General features: G+C 37.7%; 10 protein-coding genes across 10 annotated transcripts; 7 read left to right on the top strand and 3 right to left on the bottom strand. All coding sequences in view use genetic code 12, as the record gives it.

The window, feature by feature from the left end:
• Positions 1-1,587: 1,587 nt before the first annotated feature.
• On the top strand, positions 1,588-2,481 carry RPL5 (60S ribosomal protein uL18; the record flags this gene model as incomplete). The annotated part of the gene is made up of 1 exon (XM_036812025.1): positions 1,588-2,481. The coding sequence occupies one exon, from the start codon at positions 1,588-1,590 to the stop codon at positions 2,479-2,481; it is 894 nt and encodes a 297-aa protein (XP_036668403.1).
• A 79-nt stretch (positions 2,482-2,560) lies between these two features.
• On the bottom strand, positions 2,561-6,766 carry LPI9 (protein phosphatase regulator; the record flags this gene model as incomplete). Its single annotated transcript, XM_036812024.1, has 1 exon — positions 2,561-6,766. The coding sequence occupies one exon, from the start codon at positions 6,764-6,766 to the stop codon at positions 2,561-2,563; it is 4,206 nt and encodes a 1,401-aa protein (XP_036668402.1).
• Positions 6,767-7,723: 957 nt separating this feature from the next.
• Positions 7,724-8,119, top strand: CPAR2_702540 (uncharacterized protein; the record flags this gene model as incomplete). The annotated part of the gene is made up of 1 exon (XM_036812022.1): positions 7,724-8,119. One exon carries the CDS (start codon positions 7,724-7,726, stop codon positions 8,117-8,119), a length of 396 nt encoding a protein of 131 aa, XP_036668401.1.
• An 873-nt stretch (positions 8,120-8,992) lies between these two features.
• On the top strand, positions 8,993-9,385 carry CPAR2_702530 (uncharacterized protein; the record flags this gene model as incomplete). Its single annotated transcript, XM_036812021.1, has 1 exon — positions 8,993-9,385. One exon carries the CDS (start codon positions 8,993-8,995, stop codon positions 9,383-9,385), a length of 393 nt encoding a protein of 130 aa, XP_036668400.1.
• A 1,820-nt stretch (positions 9,386-11,205) lies between these two features.
• On the top strand, positions 11,206-11,757 carry CPAR2_702520 (uncharacterized protein; the record flags this gene model as incomplete). The annotated part of the gene is made up of 1 exon (XM_036812020.1): positions 11,206-11,757. One exon carries the CDS (start codon positions 11,206-11,208, stop codon positions 11,755-11,757), a length of 552 nt encoding a protein of 183 aa, XP_036668399.1.
• Positions 11,758-13,738: 1,981 nt separating this feature from the next.
• ISU1 (iron-binding protein) lies at positions 13,739-14,344 on the top strand (the record flags this gene model as incomplete). The annotated part of the gene is made up of 1 exon (XM_036812019.1): positions 13,739-14,344. One exon carries the CDS (start codon positions 13,739-13,741, stop codon positions 14,342-14,344), a length of 606 nt encoding a protein of 201 aa, XP_036668398.1.
• Positions 14,345-14,886: 542 nt separating this feature from the next.
• Positions 14,887-15,897, bottom strand: CPAR2_702500 (uncharacterized protein; the record flags this gene model as incomplete). The annotated part of the gene is made up of 1 exon (XM_036812018.1): positions 14,887-15,897. One exon carries the CDS (start codon positions 15,895-15,897, stop codon positions 14,887-14,889), a length of 1,011 nt encoding a protein of 336 aa, XP_036668397.1.
• A 1,504-nt stretch (positions 15,898-17,401) lies between these two features.
• Positions 17,402-18,028, top strand: CPAR2_702490 (uncharacterized protein; the record flags this gene model as incomplete). Its single annotated transcript, XM_036812017.1, has 1 exon — positions 17,402-18,028. The coding sequence occupies one exon, from the start codon at positions 17,402-17,404 to the stop codon at positions 18,026-18,028; it is 627 nt and encodes a 208-aa protein (XP_036668396.1).
• A 1,549-nt stretch (positions 18,029-19,577) lies between these two features.
• Positions 19,578-20,657, top strand: CPAR2_702480 (uncharacterized protein; the record flags this gene model as incomplete). The annotated part of the gene is made up of 1 exon (XM_036812016.1): positions 19,578-20,657. The coding sequence occupies one exon, from the start codon at positions 19,578-19,580 to the stop codon at positions 20,655-20,657; it is 1,080 nt and encodes a 359-aa protein (XP_036668395.1).
• Positions 20,658-21,627: 970 nt separating this feature from the next.
• Positions 21,628-22,275, bottom strand: CPAR2_702470 (uncharacterized protein; the record flags this gene model as incomplete). Its single annotated transcript, XM_036812015.1, has 1 exon — positions 21,628-22,275. The coding sequence occupies one exon, from the start codon at positions 22,273-22,275 to the stop codon at positions 21,628-21,630; it is 648 nt and encodes a 215-aa protein (XP_036668394.1).
• Between the last annotated feature and the right edge of the window lie 682 nt (positions 22,276-22,957).

The raw sequence follows: 22,957 nt of genomic DNA, 5'->3' as shown, positions 1-22,957 counted from the left end.
TGATGCAGTCCACTTTCCGTTTCAGTATTTGTCACAAAAGAAATGTCACATCTACATAATGAACGTGCATGATCTCAGTTTCAGATCTATCGTGTCATAATTCTGTCTCCTTTCTGTGAGTTTAGTGTGTTTTACATATACGATTTGGTATCTCAATAAGCAAAAGTGGAATATTTTCTTTCGCTACTTACATGCGATGCAAATTATTCGGTTTCAGGCAAGAATCGTCCACAAAAAGTCTTTGCAACCATCTTTTCTAATTCAATACTTGTTGATATGTTTTCAGTTAAACAAACCCTCGTATATGTTGCTCGTCCTGAAATTTACGCATCGCATCACGAGTCCATCATTCAGAGTACTGCAGTAATTTGAAATTTTCACAACATCCTTAAATGTGACACAAATTTTATAAATTTGGTTTTGAGTAACGAAACGCTTCATTTACGCAAGATTGGAAAGGCAGGTTCCAAGTTTTCAAAGTGGATTGAAAATTAAAAGTAAGAACGCTTTGCTGGGTTATACTACGTCTGTTCCAAATTGAGTAGGATACTGGCAATGGATACAATTCTTTGAATAAGTTGTTCTTGCAAGGTTCTCTTTTTGGACTCATATATCCCGTTCGACTGAAGAGCTCAGCCTTGTTACTAGAGTTGTTTACAACTACGTATGTTTTGAGTTAAATTGGTAGTAGCGTTCTCGTTTCTAGGTCGCATCAATAGTATCTCATCTGTTCATACACCCTTGGGACCAAATAAGTCAATAAAAAAGAAGAACTACAGTTTTGTAACTCGGGTATCAACACCAGGCAACAACTATAAAACGCCTAAAAAAAAATACAAATAGAGGGCCACAGTTTACGTCTTTATTGAGTGGATTGCTTATTCGTTCTATAAGCTTTCATGTATCGGGAAGATGCTGGCGTCTGATGAGGGAAATGAAAGGCATTACATATAAAATTAGGGTAAATAATTTGAATACACTTTCCCAGGACAGCCGTTCACACTGCAAAAAAAGACTTGAAGTGAACGATAGACTTGTACATTTATGAAAGGTTGGCCAGTCCTGCATCGCTATAATCATAATGTTGTCAATTGAGTTTCTTTTAAATTTGCAAGATAACAATAAAAAGCAAAATGTCTTCTATAAGTCGAACACCACGTAACTGAACTCAACAACTTGTTTAAAACATCTCTTCGACTAAGACGAAGCTTTCATGAACATTTGTTAAGCCTGCCATACTTCAAACCACTGCCTCGGTATGCTTCATCACTCCACAAGTTCTGGAAATACTTTTTGAATACCGCCTTCTATTGACAGAATCGTAGCATCCTTATCAAAAACCACAATACTTACCGAGCTTCCTTTTCTCTATCATCAGATGGAGTCTCTTGCTTCTACACTTTACAGTATTGCCAAAATTAGGGCTTCACGAACGCTACCATACATTTTTCAACTTTTCTCAAGGTCGTGCACAAACGACTGAAAAGTTGCATTGAGAAAAACTTTTTTTTTTTTTTTTTCTTCATTTGAAATTTTGAAAAATTTTTCAGTTCCTCTTTTCTTCATCCACAAGCCCTATACACCAAGATGCCTTTCCAAAAGACTCAAAAATCATCTGCTTACCACTCCAGATTCCAAACTCCTTTCCGTAGAAGACAAGAAGGTAAAACCGACTACTACCAAAGAAAGAGATTGGTTACTCAACACAAGGCCAAGTACAACACCCCAAAGTACAGATTGGTTGTTAGATTCACCAACAAGGATATCATTGCTCAAATTGTCAGTGCTCAAATCACCGGTGATGTTGTCTTCACTGCTGCTTATGCTCACGAATTGCCAAGATACGGTATCAAGCACGGTTTGACCAACTGGTCTGCCGCTTATGCTGTTGGTTTATTGGTTGCCAGAAGAGCTTTGCAAAAATTGGGTTTGGATGAAACTTACCAAGGTGTTGAAGAAGTTGAAGGTGAGTTTGAATTGACTGAAGCCGTTGAAGATGGACCAAGACCATTTAAGGTGTTTTTGGACATTGGTTTACAAAGAACCACTACTGGTGCTAGAGTCTTTGGTGTTTTGAAAGGTGCATCCGATGGTGGATTGTACGTTCCTCACTCTCCAAACAGATTCCCAGGTTGGGATATCGAAGCTGAAGAATTGGATGCTGAATTGTTGAGAAAATACATTTTCGGTGGTCACGTTTCTGAATACATGGAAGAATTGATGGATGATGATGAAGAAAAGTACAGAACTTTGTTCAAGAACTATATTGAAGATGAAATTGAAGCTGAAGATGTTGAAGAAATTTACACCAATGCTCATGAAAAAATCAGAGAAGATCCATCATTCAAGCCAACTGAAAAGAAATTCACCAAGGAACAATATGCTGCTGAATCCAAGAAATACAGACAAACTAAATTGTCCAAGGCTGAAAGAGATGCTAAGGTTGCTAAAAAGATTGCTGAATTCCAAGCTGAAAACTAGGATATTTAGGGGTTTTACTTTAAAGTGAAGCAATTTCTTAAAAAAATAATATTTATCTGTAAGCTTGTATCCTCTGTCTCTAATGTTGTACCTCATGCTTTTGTCTAACACGTTCGGCGTCGTTTAATAACCTGTCATATACTTTATCAACTACCGGATTCAATGATTCATCTTTGGACTCTTCCGAGCTTACATCTCCCATTGACGCAGTGGCTGGATCGTGTTGCTGTGGTTGTTGCTGTTGCTGCTGCTGCTGCTGCTGCTGCTGCTGCGGTTGCTGCTGCGGTTGCTGCTGCGGTTGCTGCTGCTCCAGTTGTTGCTGCTGCTGCGGTTTCTGTTGTTGCACTGGTTGTTCCAAACCCTTCACCTCATCTCTCTTATCCAATATCTCAAGACCGATTTTATTGTTATTAATCTTATCAATCAAATCATCGACATTTTCAATACCCTTGGCGGCAATTATTGCATCTCGCAATTCCGAGCCAGAGGGCAATGAATTCAACAATGGAAGTCCCCTTTTGTTACCACCAGCACCAGCACTGCCACCGCTAGGCTCAGTTGTTGGATTTTCTCTCAGTTGCATAAATATCCCAAGCTTGTGAAATTCTCCTTCTTCAATTTCTTGTTGTTTGGCATGAAGACTACTTTGACTGGCTGATCGCATGAGTACTGGACGCCCAGTAATCTTGTCAATTATAACGTCTCTACCTTCATCATTGGACTCAACGACAACTTGATGAGGAGTTAAATTGACATCATTGGAGGAGAAATATGATGTAACGGGTTGGAAATTTGATGCGCGTGGGGATAAGATTGGACCAGCACTAATCAACTCCGTTGAGCTTTGATGCAATGAATCTGGCTCCAGATGGACTTTGATTTCAGGTGTTTGATGCTTTCTTGGTGGTGAGTATTGTTGTTGTTGCTGCAGTTGTTGTTGTTGTTGTTGTTGTTGTTGTTGTTGTTGTTGTTGCTCGGATGTCGCATCTGTCGATGTCACTTTCCGTGCGTGTTCTTCAAACGTGTCCAATATCTTTTCCAATGACGAATCTAGTAAACAAAACCGAACAAGACTCTCTTTTCCTTCAAATGATAATTGTCCACTAGCTCTTTTGGCAAACAAATTGTCAATTGCCATGTGTATTTCTTTTCGTATTGCTTTTGTTCTCTCAAGCATAGCATTGGACACAATTTGCTGAATTTTATCATCTTGTTGTTGGTCAGAGTGGTCCTTCTCACTCAACAATTTTTCAGCAGTTTCCATCAACAACGATCCATCATACATAAGATCCTCTTCTTTGTTTAATGATGTCATGGGGTACTGGGTATTCAAAGACATGTCCATGTTTCTCATGAGATAAAATGCAATTCGTTGTGATAATTCATCACTGACTAAGTCATAATCCAAGTCCAATGCGAATAAAGTGGTTGATTGTTTAACTGCTGCGTATAACGTTGCCGCTGCTGAATGGTTTAAATTGCGATTGCCTAGTAGTGATAAATGAACCAAGTTGGGGACTTTGTGCAAAAACATGGCTATGGATCCAATTGCTTGCGCTGACAATTCATTCAAATCTAAATGTAATCTTCGCAAATTACCATATTGTGGTAGATACTCCGCCAATGATGCAATGATATCAGGAAATACTTGAGGGATTGAACTCATGTCAAAAAACCGCAACATCTTTACATTAATCAAACTCTTTAACAACTCAGCAGTTTCTTGAACATTGGTCAAATGTGTTGAATTGATCGAAAGAAACATCAATTTATCATTCCCACTGTTGAATGCATCGATAAATGGTCGAAGCTGTCCTTGACTTAGATCATTAAATGCAATATCAACTCCAACACAGTTTGCATTGGGGTCACTCACATAATTGGCGACGATCTGTGCCTTTGTCGAATTCATCTCCATTGAAGCAACACCCAATCTTCTGGTGGCAATCTTGACTGCTTTGTTGATCAACTCATTAAACACATTATCAGGCAATTTACACCCATTGATTACCAACTCTTCAATTCCACCTCGGTACACAATTGCATCAGTGAATATCCTCCAATTCAAGTTTCCTCGAACACAGTTGGGACTGGCATCTGATTTGATCCGTTGCTGTGAAATATCCAACTTCTTGACCGTCTTGTTCAAAGCTAGGAATGCACATAGCAATTTCCACCCATGACTGTCAATAGCCACATTTCGTAATGAAAGTTTCTCCAATGCCTTATTTTGTGACAAGCAACCAAGAATAATCTTCAACATTTCCGTCGTCATGGTGACATTGTCGAAAATCACTGCATTGATTGGCGTAATGGCAATAAAATCAGAAAATGACAAAACGTCAATCAATGTTGGTTTCGGATTGAGCATTTTCAAAACTTCCAATGGAGCTTCTTTGTTCTTTAATTGTTTCAACGTTGCAGGTATGGGTAAAATCTCTCTCAAATGGCAACACCTGGTGTAAATTGTCTCCAATGTCATTTCATTATTCAATTGTTCGCGCTCGTCATCAAAATGTTGTTCATGCATGTGCAATGGTTGGTCAATTTGCGCATCATTTGCCAATTTCCGTTGACTGACTTTGGCATCAATCTCCTCCTCTTCCTCTTCTTGATCCTCCATAGTTTCGCCAACATCACCATTTTTCAATTTTGATTTTGATGGCTTGAAATTGGCCACTTCTTGGGCAATCCTCTTGGCTTGTAAATGGGCCTCGTATGAATGTTTTTCCGCCTCAGCTAGCGCCCTCTTTTGCGCTTCAACAGCCATAGCCACATCTCTCTCACTATATTGTGGTGTCGACTGTCCTTGACCATCTTTATTGCCATCACTCGAAGCTATTCCCAAGCATAATCGCGGTGGAGGCGCATTGAGATCTTGTGGTATCAAGACATTCCCCTTTTTCGGTTTGCGGGATGGGATTTGTTGTTGTGGATCGTATTCCAACTTGTCAATAGCAAATGAAACACGACGAAGCTTAACATCTTTCAAATCTTTGAGGGGGATAGGCTTTCTATGCTTGTTTTTGTTTAGTACGATACGTTGCGGTCTAGTAGTTGGAGCAGATGCAGTTCTTGAAAGTGGCGCTGCTGAAGATCTTCTTCTGAAAAACCCTCCTCGACTTTCACTTGGTGAGGAACTTATTGGATTCTCATCCTGATAAGAATCTTTAAAAAGCAGACCTGTGCCAGATTTCGAATTGCTTGAACTTCTTCGACGTGATGGAATGCCCATACCTGCAGGCAATTTATCAGTCATTGATATCAAATCTTCGTGTCTCTTGGGACCAGCACCTGAGCCAATCAAACTTGGATTCAATTTAGGTGATACCGGAGCTTGTGCTGGAGATCGAGGGGCTTGTGGTTGGGATGCTGATGATTGTTGCTGTTGTTGTTGTTGTTGTTGTTGTTGTTGTTGTTGCTGCTGCTGTAATGTCGAAGACAGACTCTTGAATTTAGAAGATAAGGAACTAAATAAACCCTTTTTCCCACTATTGGATCGAGTTACGCCTGGAGATCCCGCAGGTGGTGTGGATGAAGACGAACCAGCCGATTTCTGTGAAATTAATGCTTCATCATGGTCATTGTACACCAAATCACTAGTTAGCGATGGCAGAACAAAGTTGAAACTACTGCTGCGTCTTTTGTTGCTGGAAATTGTTGACGATGGGGGTGTTGGTGGTGGATGCTGTGTTGTTGATTGTTGCACAGACGATGCCGAAGAAGAACGAGATCGTCCCATCAATCGGTCTAATTTCGACGTCTTTTCCGGTTGAGAAGTAGGGGGTGTAGTAACAGATGAGGCAGATGCTGCTGATGTGGCTGGTTTAGTGGTTGTTGTCGCAGCAGCCATCTCATTTGATTTAGTCTTGTGTGCTGATGTACTGGATGGAGGTACCTCTTGAGACCGTTCACTTGAACGTCTTCTTTGTTGTTGTTGCGTTGGCGATTGAGTAGTGGTGCCATTTCCTTGCTGAGCGGGTGCTTCTTCTTGTGATCTCTTCCTTTCCGATGAAGATCCCTTTTGTTGTATATCCTTTTGTTTATCATGATCTTGATGAGTTTTAGACTCCTTCTGTTGCTCATTATTGGAAGCCAACTTCTTGACAATCTTTTTCGATTTGCCACGAAATAGCCAATCAACATCGTCATTAGCAACACCTGTTTTCATCTCTTCACATGGTGGTTTTTGATGAGGGTTTGTAATTGTTATGTTGCTAGCATTGTGATGTTGTGTTGTGACCCCTGTTCTGTTATCGACGGGGGTTGAGCTCGGCTCCAGCATCGTTTTGAAAAAAGAATAGGAACGTGGTAAGTACCGATTAGTGGGATGCTATTCTTCTTTGCAATAAGTCGTACTTAATATTACCTGAAACCCTTTCTTTTAAGCAATTTGTAGGATTAAAGTTTGAAAAAGAAGTCAGTAGTGGGGGAGATAGAAATGAATGAAAGTTGGGGTATATTTGAGTAATTGGGAAATAGCCAACGATAAAAAAATAAAAATTAAATTTTTTTTTTTTTCTTTTTGGAGAGATAGTCCGACAAGCACGTGATCAAGAGAAGCCACCCAGCCCAATTACGATGTAAATAATCACACAAAGATACAAACGGAACAATAAAGTTTATGGGTTTGCTTTTCTTTGTGGTTTAGGAAAAAATACTGTGTTGTGGGAAGAGGCGGGGAATTGGTTAGTGGCTCACAAACATAACCCAAAGTCAGTTTAGCAAAGAGTGAATGTGATAAATAACACAATCAGTAATAGAAGTTGAGTAAGTATGTCTAGCAGTAGATAAAAACGTATTTTTAGAGTATTGGTTTTATGGTAAATGCGGGGAAGAAGAGCAAAGGTTTATTTAAGTGTCACCTATAATATATCTATGAGCAATCAAAAAGCTTTATCAATGAGCTTTACTGCCCCACAAAAGTATTAAAGCCTAATTGTCTGTCAGGAGAGGGGGGGGCATGAGGAGGGGGGGTGGTTGGAGTTAAAATGAAAGTATATCTTTTGCTGATTATTATTAATTGATTAAAATAGGAGATTTTACAAAAACAGGTCGTGTAAATTCTTCAGAAAGCATTACTTCCCAATTTGGTATCGTCGCTACCTTCCACGTTTTCTTCACAATATAGTGTTTTTATTTTTCATTCATACAATCTTTTTATTTTTTTTTCATACTAATGCGACATAATTTTGTTTCATGCGAATTTGTTCTAAGTAGAGAAATAAAATCGTAAGTATTAATGAGCATCAGGCTGGAATTACACACAGACAGATATGTGGATGGGCTTTGTAATTGCTTTACCTTGGACACAGGCCAGATGGCTCTGAAAAGTGAGATAGCCCCATTGGAATCGTGTTTTAGTTACAGTGACTACAATGAAGCGTTCCGTCTAAATGAGAGTGAAGTTAATAACCTGCAATCTGAAATGGAATGCGATAGTGTAGATGTAGATGTGAACATCAGTTCTGGACAAGAAGAAACTTGTAAACGTAAAAGGGGTCCATACAGATACTACTCTGAGGTACAGAAGCAAAGATTCTGGCAATTAGTTATGGTGCAAGGGGATTCCGCATACAAGGCCGCACAAGCAACAGACATCAGTTTGCAAACAGCTTACACTTGGAAAAGAAACTGAAATCGTCGAGTCATCTGTGAACTCAATGGTGCCTATGGCCAACTTAAAAAGCGTGGCGTGCTTAAAGAAATTGAAGCAAACAAGACACTTAAAGAGATCAAGTATTTGGTACTTGATAACGCAGCATCCATAAACGTCGCGATCTCGAATTATTGGTGGCACTGAGTAGAATGGAACTAGTATTTTTGCCAGCTTATTCACAGGGACTAAACGCAATTGAAGAGTTCTGGTTGGTGTGTAAGGATAGAGTTAAGCTGTCAAACTTATCTAGAAAAGAGCAATTAACACCAAGGGTAAGAGAAGCAACAGCGCAAATAATCTTAAAGAGCTATCAAGGATTTTGTAAACACGGCAATGACCATATACAGTACTGTTTGGAACTGAGATCTTTTTAGAGTATGAATCATTATTCCTCCATCAGAAGGGGACCACTTTCAACTAGAGAAAATAACAGCAAAACTTTTGTGAAATGAAAGTAGGAAAGGCTAAACCCAAAAATTAAAAATGGGAGCAGCAACTTGTTACTGTTTAGCGCCCTCTAGCTTGTTACCTTAGTCTAGTAGCAAATATCATCAGGCTTGTATAAATCAGGATAAATATGGTGAAATATGTTGGCCAATTGAACAATTATGTCGCGCTGGTATAAATATAAAATAAGACTGTATTCTCTGAACCATATATCTATCAAATGCTATGCACGTGTCAACCTTGAACATTTACTAGAGATTTTGAAGTATAAAGGTGCATTTTTTTCTTACATTTTATAACTTCTTTTTTTGTATGAATCAAAGATATACACTTTATAATCTGACACTTTAGCAATAACTTCACTCTGTAATCACAACTACAACAAGATTACTGAAATAACAAAATATGAGAGATTTGTTAAGAACTTGGACTACAATTTTTACGGTAGTATTTTTTCAAGCTTTTGTAAGAGCAGAACAATATTTGACTTATACATGGTTAGATGACGACAAAAACATGTTAATGATAGGCATCCCTGAGTATGTTCAGAAGAGAGACACTGGCAACGTGCCTTTCGATGCAAACTTGTCAATGACTATAAGTAATGAGATCATCATTAATTTGAATGGTGTAGAAAATCTATACTATGCAGTGAATCCTACAATCAAGAAAGAGGATGTACTGGAATCGGATTTGACAGATTTCTTTAAAAATGAAGTGGCGGTTTCATTAGGTATTAGTCATTTAGTGACTAACGATACTGAAGCGGTATTGAAGAAACAATGGTTCGGTGTGTGATGAGGGATTTCTGGGGACTAGCATGCCTAGAAACTATGATTATAAATAGGGATATAAATTCTCTTGAATTTGAGTATATTTTAGATGAGATAAGATTGATAAAAATATTATGAAGTACGTTACCAAATATGTCCACTAATTCTACTAACAACTCTGATATGTCATTACCTTCTAGATTATCGAAAGCTCAACTCCAATACTGGCAGTTTTGACTGGAATTTAAACTTCGATTTAATGGTCCTTTTATTGTAGATGCAGCGATAGTTTGCATAAGATCATACGATCATGAAAGTTCTCAATTGAGAAAATATAAGTGGTACTGAGGCGCGAGTGCTCTTGTTGAAAAAAAAATCACATTTTTTGTTTTCTAATTAATACACAGCTATACTATTATTATATAAACAAGCTTCGTACCCTGAGTCTAGTTCTGCATACCATTTGACAAAATATATTTCTTTTATTTTTTTTGTGCTATAAGGATTATGATGTTATTTATACATGTCTTCGGCTTTACTATCTATAAATACGAGTACATGTTCTATATTAAAGCCTTACTCACTCTAAAAATGAAAAGTTTTCCTCCACTCAAGTGAAGATTTTTCACCTGGTTATTTCTAGTAAGATTTTTTTCTTATACGTTGTTAGAGATACTTCTTATTCCTACTCTAAGGCAGTATAGTCTCTTTATTTTTATTTCATACTAGTGCGATATAATTGTTCATATTAGTGCGATAGGAATCTTGTTTTTATGTGATTTTGTTTTCCATTAATTGCGCACTTTGACAGCTTTGATTGTGCCATTGCACAAAACATTAACGATGGATATTTCACTAACCGACAACAATCTATTTATAGGGAATCATGTTATCTCAAATTAACTTTTAGAATAAATTTTTAGAGCCACTCACTATTCACAATCCAGGCAATTTTGTTTAAAATCAAGCTGGTCTACTAAGATGGTGTTTTGAATTTCTACTAGTCTCTGCACGATTAAATGTAATCTATGACAGACTTCCAATCTTACCCGTCACCGGTGCTCAACTCTACGAATGAGGATTAGTCTTACTTCTCTTCTACACTTGCCGTATTAACGATAGATAATCTAATTTCCCAATTTCGCATATGTTAGTTTTACTTGTAATCTTAAGAATATATAATATATTGAAAAGTACTTCTCCAAAATGACAATTAGGTATTCTAGCCCCCTCTACAGTGCGTTCACTTAACTTGAAATTGACACAAGTAAATATTGTCTATTGTTTTTGTTTGTGCCCACCATACATACGGCATAAAAGATAATCTAAAGGTAATTTGAAACTGCACACCCATTACCCACCCCTGAACTTGTAAAGAGCATTAGAAAAAGGTGCATTTGGTATATAGCTCTATTTCCCCATTTGATAGCACAAATTTAAATACACGGCCAGTCATAGGTGCTACAAAAAGCCAAAGATTGCATTTCAACTAAGCCTCGAAAACAAGGATAGGATTGTGTGAAGAAATGCTTTCTTTTTGTTTTTGATAGATAATACGGCACACCTAAGATTTAACTTCATATTGAATAATGAAACAATAGGAGGTTAATGGGTGTGTCCCTAATATACACAATACCGCGTGAATTATGAACAAGGTAGTTTAAGCTCAATATAAATATTAGTGGTATTCCCCTTTGGAAATGTGCGAGTGAGATTAAGAGTTTGGATCTATCGATCCAATATTCAGCACAAAGTGGAAAACCCACTCAATAACTTAAATTCAAATTATACAAAACAAGTTTTCACTTAATCAAGATATAAATCCGATCAATAGAAAGTAAATAAATGTGGATTTTAACAACATTTTTTGCATTAATTCAATCAATATCGGTGATGGCTACTCCAGTGTGGGATGGTGAATTTGCTGACTACCTCAATGCAATGGTAACTTATCCATACAAAATTCACACAGGAAGATTAGTTGGTGTAACTAAATATGACAGTGGCCCAGAAGGTATAAATACGGGAACATTGGTTAAATATGAGTTGGAATCTGCATTCTTGAAAGAAGGTGACAAGTGGGTGTTGCGCCACAGCGACGGTAATGATTCGAAGACATTTGTCGTTTCTGATGAATTTGCTGCAATTATGCTTGAACCAGCAGAAGAAAATTCAGAATACTTACAACAAAGTAAACGCGATGGTGATGACGATGGGGATGATGGTAATCCTTGTAATGGAAGAGACTTTGAGGAGCAAACTGAAAATCTGGGTAAAGTTGAGGTTACTCCAGACCAGGTCAAAGCGGTGTTTGCAGGAGCGATGTATTACGCTCACAATTACAGTAGTGATAAAAGTATTAGCACTAACAAGGAGAAAAGAGATGAGCAAAGATGATGTGTTTACCCAAGCAGCTCATGCTTTGGTACTCAGTCTTGTTCTTTTATCATTAACAGGGATGGAACAAATACTTGGGTACGCCAGTGTCAGAGGACTAAGTGTACTAATTGCGACTATGCAGCATTTGGTGATGGTGTATGCTTTTTTGTTCCCAATAAAGTTGGACAGCTTAGACCAAAGCTATTAGTAAATAGTTACATTTAAAACATGTGTAATATTTTACGTATTTTTTATTTTATATAGTTTGTTTTCAGCTTCATTTAGACTGGTGTTTATTGAACTCCTACCTTACGTCACCAAAGTAGAAACCAGTAAGACAAAACCCAGCAAGGAGTTGTCATTCTTTTCTGCATTTAGCTAGGAAAGCAAGACCGAATGGCCGTGTAATTGCAACCGTTTACGAATTTTCCTAAGCAGTGATAACCACCATCTGTCAGTAACCGAGTAGAGTCGTAAACTGGTAAAGCACACGAGTGCGGTTTCAAGAGTGATTGTAATTCTTAATGTTTCTGATTTGCAGTTAAGGCCAATCCGGTATTGAGTCTTTGGCAACCCTCGATTAGAGAAGTTTCTAAGTTACAGTGCGTAGTCTAAGCAAAGTGTAATTCAGAACAAATTAGTAATTGATACCAGAACAATGCGGGAAACCACCTTTTCAGTAGCTCACCTCTTGTTATCAAGAGTTTTGCAATCACAGACTTCCACTGTTATCACCGAAATATCAACGTTTATCACCGACGGGAGCAAAGTTTTGTACACTGCGCGAATGCACTTTTATTTTTGTGCTATACCATGCCCCCTAAATCCATCTTTAGAAAAGAATATACGAAATGAAAAAAAAAAAAAAAAAACCAAGCCATTCCTGATGGCCAGGTGAATTGACTCAAGCAGAACTCTTGTCAGGTTGTCATCGAACTAGCCTTTTCCAAAAATGCCGTCCTTGTTTTCAAAATCCTCCTTAGAACCATATTTAAGTCACTCTGTGACCTGGATTCAGTAGAAGACGTTCATGAATATCACCGTAAGCAATAAAATGTGGCATAAAAACAAAAGTTATGTCGCATTAGTATGAATAATTATGTCGTGTTGGTTTGAATAACAAATGTCGCATTGGTATGAATAATTACGTTGTTTCAGTGTGAGATAAAAATAAAAAGACTGTATCTCTGAACAACCGCATTAAACGCGTTAGGGCCGATCAGTGTGCATATTAACCGAGATTTAGTATTTTTGTCTTTTCTTTTCTTTATGATGTTTGACTCCGGTATTAAGGATGTGGATAGAAATACAACATTAAAATTTGATTGATGGTCACGCTTTAGAAGAGAGAATATAGAAACCTTTGTCCCTCTTCGGTGTCTGTGACTATTTTCACACTGCTGTTTTACTTCCCCTCAAAACAAACAAGCAACCGAAGGAAAAATGAATGAAAAAAATAAAAAAATGAAGAAAGTTTCCATTTTTCGGAGCCGGATCATGAGTTTTAGAACTTTAAACTATGATGGAATCGGTTAATCTATCCAATTAAATGTTCGCAATTATCGGGTAGTGTAATTAGTGCTAAATATTATAAACAAATATGAAATTAATAAGATGAAAATGATAAAGCATGAACAAAAAATGGTCGTGTACAATGACAAAAGGGATGACATAATAGTACATACAGTATACACAGTATACAGTATATATTCCTATATATAAAAGTAAGTCCCATAGTTTTATTTCATTTTTTGGGATGAATTTAACACGAGAGAAGGAGAATTTCATCTTTACATACAAACAACATACACACACACAGTAAAAAATTTTGCACTTTATATAAAAGAGGAGAAGTATATTTCCTAATCAGATTACATATCACACATTCATCTAGGCGACTTATATATCAAGGAGGAAACGTATCATACAATTCAAACAAGTTATTGAACAAACTATTCATTACATACACATACACATACACACAACATTACCATAAATAATGATTTCAAGGTCCGTTTTAAGAAACTCAAGAACTTTACTCAGATCTAATATTGCTAAACAATCTATACCGGCAATAACAACACACTTGTCACCATCAATAGCCATTAACACTGCATCATCAAATATACCCACTGCCAACACAACCTTATTCAAGAGATCATATCACGAAAAGGTTATTGATCACTATGAAAACCCAAGAAATGTTGGTACTTTAAACAAGAATGACACTGATGTAGGTACAGGATTAGTTGGTGCACCAGCTTGTGGTGATGTTATGAGATTACAGATCAAGGTTGATGAAAAGACTGGCAAAATTGAAGATGTCAAATTCAAGACTTTTGGTTGTGGATCGGCCATTGCTTCAAGTTCGTATGCTACCGAATTGGTTAAGGGTAAGACTTTGGATGAAGCATTGGCTATTAAAAACACTTTTATTGCTCAAGAATTGTCATTACCACCTGTGAAGTTGCACTGTTCAATGTTGGCAGAAGATGCCATCAAGTCAGCAGTTAAAGATTACAGATCAAAGAGATTGGTGAAGAAACCAACTTTGGGTCCAGAAGCAACCGCTAGTGAACCAACAACTGCTAATGTGACTGCTTAAAGACAGCACATTGAAGTGGGACTGTACCAGGAGACACTATTATTTTCAGGATACAATAGCTAATCACTAAATCACAACAATGTTGGTTAATCTCAGCAAAGTAAATTTACTTTTCTACGTGAGTGGGATGGGAAAGAAGATTTGTCCTCTGAAAGGACATCAACAAGACGAAGGAGGGAGAAGATATCATTTGTTTGCTTCAAGTTTTGTGTATATTTTCTATCTAGTTAGTGCAATATGAGGGCTTTATTTTTAGACGAATTAACATTCTCGATTATTGTAGTGTTTTTGCAAATTTGCCCTTATCAGATTCGTTACGTCTTGAAATGCATCGCGAACTCGGGAATCGAAAATTTTCCCTGAGCGCAATTGTGCAGCATCGTTTCTTCTCTCGTCCAATGAACAAGCCGTGATTATTCAGAAGAAAATTACACTGTCTTTTGCAACCATTGGATCAATAAATAAATAAATAAATAATTAATTAATTAATTATCTATATACAAGCAAACCACACTGCTACTGTAAATACACTCCTCTCCCTCTTACAACAAGAATGAATTGATGTACTTGGTAAACACTTTACCAAGGAAGTCTCCACTATCAATCTCTTCCTTTTTAAATAAATAAACTGCAACCATACCACAAACACCAACAACATTAACAATAGCCAACCCAATACGTTTGCATTTTTGACTAAACCATGAATTCAACTTCATCACCCCATTAGTCACATGGTACGACATGATCCACACAAGACTAGTCAAAGCCAAGCTTTGAAATTTAGGATGCTTTAAATTCAACACAAAAGAAATATAATCTAAATTGATCAATGATGAATCTCCTTCAATGGCCATGGGAACATACTTAAACTTGTAGAAATGGTATGCGATAACGGGTATCAATAAGTATCCTGAAAATTGTAATGGGGTGATTCCCAAAAATTTTGAAATGAAGGATTTCCTATACCCTAAACCGAAAATGTTTGATAGTCCACCAAAACCAATATCATCATCATCATCACGGATATTGAATGAATCATTATTATTGGCAATTGCAACCCCTCTACTTGAACCACCACCTCTTCCTCCTCCCACTCTTCCTTCCTTGTGCTTTTCCCTCTTTTGTTCTAATTTCTTATAAATTTGATGCTTCTTATACCCACGCACCAACCTCAACCCCAAACCAGCAATAACATGAACTAATGAAGCACCAAAAATGGCAATAGGTTCAAAAAATGGCACATCTTGATATACAGCTTTAGCTAATGAAAATATTTGTTGTTTCACTTCTTTATCGACAGGGATTATCGGCACGATAACCACAGATGTTATATGGATACCCAAGAATGAAACGAAGGTGTATGCACTATATTTTTGCATGCGGTATAGAATGGGGATTAACCATTGTGATATTGGTTTCTTTTGTGGGGAGTCATGGGGGTGGTGGTGATGGTGGGCATGGTGTTGGGGGTCGGTGTCGGATAGTATCTCTTCTTCATCTAATGCGAAGACGGGCTCAGGCGTAACCTGATGAAGTTCTTTGTCGTTGGGCATTGGTTGGAATATGTTGGTGGTGGTTTCACGAAAACTCTCTCCCTTTTTTTTTTTCCAGTCTCACTTGATAAACACGAATCATCAACGCAGACTATTTAAGATCTGTTACAACGTGGAATATGAGGCTGGCATTTATACAGCTGCTGTAATTAATGTGTGATTTGCAAAGCTGACAAGCCAAACGTGACGTTTAATCGAAACCCAATTTTGTCATGGACCCAAATAGACCCCCCCTACAAACACACCATCCAAATGACTTGAGACTAGCAAAGATACTGATATCAAGCTTCATGCTGCGTAAGAATTTGATTATACGCTCAATATCTCCATATGGAAGCAAGTGGCAAATAACTACATCATTGGAGAGGAAAATGAAGAATCACTGACTGCTAGATGGAAGTGGACATACTACCTATTAGATCTTCATTGTATAAAGACAGGGAACTGTGATTTTGAGGAGATTCGAGATGGCAGTTGGATGAGAGAATGACAACTTTCAGCAACAACCTCCGTTATACGTTTCGAGGTTGAGCAAACTTGGGACATATAGCCTACACCAAGCACAGAAAACCAATTCTAGGTGTGATGCATTAAGGATCTGGTGTTTGGTTTCGACTGAATGTATCCTGAAAGTTTGCACATGCTTTTTGAATGAAGCGAAAAAGGATAACAATACGCCGATACCACGATGAAGGGTGGCAAAGATAATGTATTACTCCTTGGATTTATTTCTTAAAGGTATTTGGTTGAATTGAAAGCATAACAAGAATGGTGGTAAAAAGGTGAATTTTTACACTGAGAAAAAAAAAGTGGTGCAATGAGTTGCAAAACTACTTTCCATCAATACATTGATAATACCAACAAAATGAGACAGACCAATGTACCCGAACTGCAAGCGTTGTATAGTTACAACCTACAGATGTCACTTGACGTATTCATAAAGACGAGCAGAGCTGCCATCTTCCTATTTGAAGCAGCTGCATTAATATCATATTAGTGTCTGCAAAAACCCAAATTTTCTTTTACAACCAATTTGGAAGCATATCAACAAATCTTCACTAACAAAATCAGTTAAGGCGGCTTTTTTTGATATTCTTAATGGACGGAGTATAAAACGAACCAAATGGATCCCAAACTTTGGTGAACTTTCTTCATCCTTTTTCCCACCACCATCATCCTCCCACCTAATTTTGATTTGAAAGCAGTTAATTTTTGAATCACAGATAAAGCATTTCGAATTAGAATTATCCCAGTCTTCATCCTTTGTACAGATCCGTATTTGTACACACTTAAGCTCCACAACAGTTTATTTCAACCAGTTTCAAACACACTTTTATCTACTGACCCACAATACACCACTGAATTTTATCAAATAACAACTAGAGAAAAATTCCAATCAACCCGTTTATCTTCACTTGAGTTAAAGGTTTTAGTTGTTGGTGTTTTACCTCCCCCATTCCCATCGGTTTCCTCCCCTTTTTGGTTGAAAGTTTTACTGTTCAGCATGAGTTCTGAGCACAGTTTTGTGTTTAGCGCACAGGCAGATTTTGAAAAGGTTTTCAAGATTACATTGAACAATCCAAATGAATTTGCATCCTTGTTGACTACTACTGGACGCACTACAGTCAAGTTTGTTTTGAATTGCCCCATTGTATTTCTGGTATCACGTGAACTGAATGAATTTGAACCCCCAGAGAAGAGAGAAGAAGGAGAGCTGCAAGCGGATGTGAATGTGACGAGAATCCCGCAATGTTGTCGGACAGCTCCGAGACCTTCATGGGCAAGAAATTGGAATGGTTTGAACCCGTATGCCAGAAAACCAGAAACTCCAGAGAATCCACAAGCGTCAAATGAAACAAACGGTCAATCTGAATCGAAACCAGTTGTAAATGTTGAAAGTAATGATGATACTGCAAATGAGAACGAGAATCCATGGCTCAAACCCACTGTTTTCAGCAGAAGAGAAGGTATTCATCAGCGTGACTCTTCAATTGGTGTTGGGAAAAGAGATAGAGAAGTAATTGGAAGAGGATCTGTTGTGCAAACTGTTTCAGGTTCAGAAAGTGTTAGAGCAACGATAAATGCTATGCAACATGTAATTGAAAAACGACCGAGAAATGAGTGTCAATGAGGATAATGAAGCTAAATTGGTATTGTTTGCTTTGTTCAATACTTTGTTGAATTTGTTTCCGATGGATGCAGGGTAATGGTGGATTTGCGGTTTTATAATCTGGCCAGTCTGATTTCGTAGTGAAGCTGTTTTTTTGTTGAAGTTGGGGACTGAGAATGGATAGAAAAGAGAAACACGGATACAATAGCACCGGACCACTTTGATGTTTGTACTACTACTGCAATTGCCGCTACTGGCATATCGCTGATACCTTCAAATGTCGAATCATTGCTACTGACACTACTACTGTACTACTTTCAGAAAATCATACAATCCCCCAATAAAATTAATTGATTGCAACTTTATCAAAAAAGAGGTATAGATTCAACAATATATTTCCGATGTTATGGATCCTCCTCTGTAGCTTTCTCTGGTTTGTGCGATCTGATAAAAAAAATGTATCGACGTTATTGCAACCCCATCCGTTAGAGTGTATTGGAGGGTAGTAAGAACTCTGAACCTTGTCATTATAAAAGCATTTGATTGGTAACACTCCGTTTCCATTACTTGTCCTTTCATTGTCGTCTCATGAGCGGTACTCGAAGCTCAATTTATCAACAATTTCTAAACACCAATCAAACGCATTTTCGGTGCTTATTGTAAGTAGCCTGTGCCTAAAGCAGCAATGTTCATTGTTCAAAATCATCATGAGCTAAGGATATTTTCAAACACTGACCAAATTCCCTTTGTACTATTATGGTTCTTGTATCAATTGAATTTATTGGCAATTCGCTTTGCTCAATATCTAGTACCTATCACCTTCATATTATTTGATGTCCTGACTTTTGTCCCTTGCCCAAAAACATTGGGTTCATGACTTTTGTCTTCAACTATCTCATTCCAAAAGAGTTTTTATGGAGTTCACATTAAATTGCTCTAGCAAACAAATTAGTTGAATCTAATGCAATATTGCTGCTACAAAAGATGGCCACAAAAACACAATTGGTTCATCTTTTTACTTTTTCACTAATTTGTATGGCTACAATTAAACCAGGCAACTCCAAATGGTGGAAAGCTATCCCAGTTACCTCTTTCTGAGACTTGAGGTCTCAATGGATATTCGAATGTCACCCAGATATGTAGATCTGGTAAGATATCGAGTTCACAATCGTTCGCGGACACTTTTTCTGGCTGGGGATTGTGGCTGTGGCATTTATTGTGGTGAATGGCTCTTCGTGCAGTGACTTGGTGTCAATATCATGTGAAAAATTGACCATTATACAGCATTACTTTGTCAATGTTTTGTTCCAGGACGCAGAAGCCATATTCTTCTTAGTTGACGAATGCCAGTAAATCTTTTTTATTCAATGGGGAAGCATTTGTAACCTAGGGTAACTTTTGGTATCTATCGCGCGCATCTAAAAAAGGAGAAATTGCGCCTGTCACCGCTAAGCACTTTCAACTTTGATGCCAAAAACGAAAGCGGAGTAAAGTTACAACAAGATACAAGAGAGCTGGCAGCTGCTCTCTTATTTACAAAGGTCACTCTTCTTCACACTATCCACTAACCATGATTCAGCTACTGCTAATTGAGTTGATGCTTCTAGTGATTGTATCTACAGCATATTTGGTTTTTAAAAGGATAGGGCCACGGCACCATCACCCACTTCTTGAGCATGTCACTTCAGTACATGCGGAATTCAAATGGCAAGAGCAACTACCTTTAACCATACGTCCTTTTGTTGGTAAACGAAATTTCAATCCAAATATCGGTGTTAGGAACATATCAAAGAATCCTAATGAATGGTTATTGATTGAAAACACTTACCTCAAAGTAACAACCTTAAAGGCAAAATCTCTCAAAGCTAATCCTAGGCAGACAACCCACATTTATAAAGACTCCAGATCAATTAGAGCACTTCAAGAGTTCTACAATATAATTTGCGATTTTTACCTTCAAAGGTTTCCACAATATTTCCAATTGGATTCAAAAACTAGAGTAATTGAAAATAAAATAAACGGACTCAAGTTTGAAAAAGATGCTCATAAGTTACGGCCACAACAATTATTGGTCAATATTGGATCCAACATGGAAGAAGATTTCGTATTGTTATTGAAGGATGATCCAAATGATAAAGAACAAGAGTACATTATGCGATCATCGATTGTGGGTTTCCCAGCCGGATTTGACCCTAGTGTATTGTTCAACAAACCGATCTCCTACATCCATACATTGGTCCCCCAATACGAGTCAAGATTACACAACCCGATGCATAAATTTTTCAACAATTTGAAACCAACCGATTTGTGGGTAAGGCATAACTGGTCAATACAGACACATGGAGACTACTTCACGTTGAACAACCATGCTAGAAAGGGAGAAGAAGTGACGAAATTGTTTGTTAATGATATTGATTTCGTCAATGGATGTTTCTTGAGATGTGAACGCCAAGTGTTGACGAGATTACCCCGAACGGGCGCAGTAGTGATGACGGTACGGACATATTTAACTAGCTTGGATAAACTCAAGAATGAGGAACAATTGGGCGAAGAGCTTATTCATGGCATTGATTCGTTGCCACAAGATATGGCGTTCTATAAGAAAAAGAACTCGTGGGGTGATGCAGTTAAGGAATATTTGTCAACATAAGAAGTGCAACACGGGAGTCTCATATTCGTGGCTGATGAATATACTTTTGCAATCCTACACATGACAAACCGCCCACGAAGGTGGAACGGGGATGCTGAGTCTTTATCCAACTAGCGTATTCATTGAATGTTTGGAGATTATAATGATTGTGGTGATGTTCAAATTTGCATTTCAGCATAGCAGGAGCAAGTGGCAGTACACACACAAATAACCTCTATTACTTCATTGCATAGTAACTGTTTGCCTTGTTTACTTGATGAAGGTGACAAAGATTTGCCCATAAATATGGTACTATAGTCAGCATACACAAATGACAATGGAGCACAGGAGAATGATGTTAGTAGATATACACCTGGACACGATTCACCAACACCACCGTTTCTAAAGAATGCATCATCACCAATTGCGTACGCGTATTTTTCTATTACTAGAGAGTTTCAACAATACGGATTGACAAACAAGTTTGAATTGTAACCTGAGCAGTGAACTCATTGCAAGTTCGCACTTTGATAAAGACTCAGTCCATTACTGCTGTGAAGCAGTCTCCTTGCGTACTCTACACCTCTTTACCACTTTATAATTGAACTCTAAATACTTTTTCTCACCTATACATCTATATACTTTTTCTCGCCTATATATCTATAAACTACTAATTGAGGTTACTTACACCTTGTGCTCAATGGTATCACACAACTGTTATCTAATGTCGACCCTTTTCTTCTTTTTTGGAAAACTCCTCCCATTTTGCATCGCTCGATCATATATCTAAGCTATTTCTCAACGTAGGACTAACGAATTTCAACACTTGATTCCACCCCTCTTGTCCCACCACTGACTTGTAATGATTGATCAAGTTCAAAAATTGTTGCTGTAATTCGCTGGTTGCGTCATCATAACTTGCCAAGACTTCTAAAAATTTAGCGAGGTTGACTTTACCTTGTTGAGTTTGCAATAAATCAATTGATCAAATCTAACTACGTATTAACGTCCCCATAATCGTACCTAAACCAGCAAACGCAAAGTAAGTTAGAACATTCCCTCTCGGTTCATCTTTAGGATCCAAAAGGAGTGCCACTATTAGCATAACAGCTGAAACTATCCCATAGCAGATCCAAAAAATCACATACTTCTCCTTTCTCTTTTTAGTAAGCTTCGTTTCGCAAAGTAAACCCCCAATTGCTAATCCACAATTCATATATAAAAGTCTCCTTGTGTTTCCACCATCCTCTACGAGAAATCCTATCAATAATGTAGTTAGTACTGCGCATCCACAAAGGCAATATGCAAAAACTTTCATTGAAAACTCTGACTGGACAATTTTAGGTGCTAGTAATATACCACACATTACAGCTACCCACTCCATAATTCTTTTCCAGCCCCCTTCGGAGCTGGGGTTAGTGTCGGTAATATACTGAGTCAACTTGTACCCAGTTATTACCGACACCCAATAAATTTGGTTGATAAGCCAATATAATTTTTGTTGTTTTGACTCATCTTGTATGGTTGACAATTTTCTCAACTTCAAAATAGCCAATATTGTTCCTGCTGTCACTGCTACTACGAAGACAGCCCAGACAAGGTATTTCTCTTCCATCACAAATGACATCTCAATGAGCATACATAGTTTGAAAAGCAATAGCCTAGCAACGATTACTGTGTACGTGGCTAAGAAATTTTGAGGTAGAGAAATGGTTGGACACTCTTCCACGACTAAGATGTCAAAAAACAACTTTGTGCTTTTGCTTTACATTATGCAGATATTAAGATCTTACCACAAGTTTATGACAAAAATTGTGGGAAATTTGACAAAAAGTGGTGGCGAGATGTAGATTCAGTCAGATGCGGTATACAAATGCGATTTTACCCAAATGACTTCATTAGTCTCACCGTCCCATCACAAAGTGGGACTTTTCGAGGTGCAGTTTGTAGTTTGGGCCACACAGAGTTATACACGTGACTTAAATCTGATTTTTCAAATAAAGCATGGAGTAAATTGAACCAGAATCTATACTATATGCTTTAAGTTTGTTGATAGTCAAGAAATGGACTACATCAATGTGCAACAATTAAACTTACTAAAAGTTTCTTTGAAGGCGGAAGGAGGGGGAAAAAGGAAGGGTAGTAATGCTTTTGAGGCTAAATTTAGAGTTTGTTTCGTATTCTATTTATTTTATCATCTTTAGTGGTTTGAAAGGTGCTGTGGAAGTAGTCTAGTAATAGCCAGCAGCTATGCTGCTACAGTTTCTTGTCGTAGGACTGTGAATGTACGGATGAGAGAGAGAAAGAGATTTCATTGGGAG

This window comes from Candida parapsilosis, contig 006110 (genome assembly GCF_000182765.1).
Source record: "Candida parapsilosis strain CDC317 annotated contig 006110".
Classification (NCBI taxonomy): domain Eukaryota; kingdom Fungi; phylum Ascomycota; class Pichiomycetes; order Serinales; family Debaryomycetaceae; genus Lodderomyces; species Lodderomyces parapsilosis.
The sequence above is the reverse complement of the archived record's forward strand: the minus strand, read 5'-3'. Positions and strand labels throughout refer to the sequence as shown.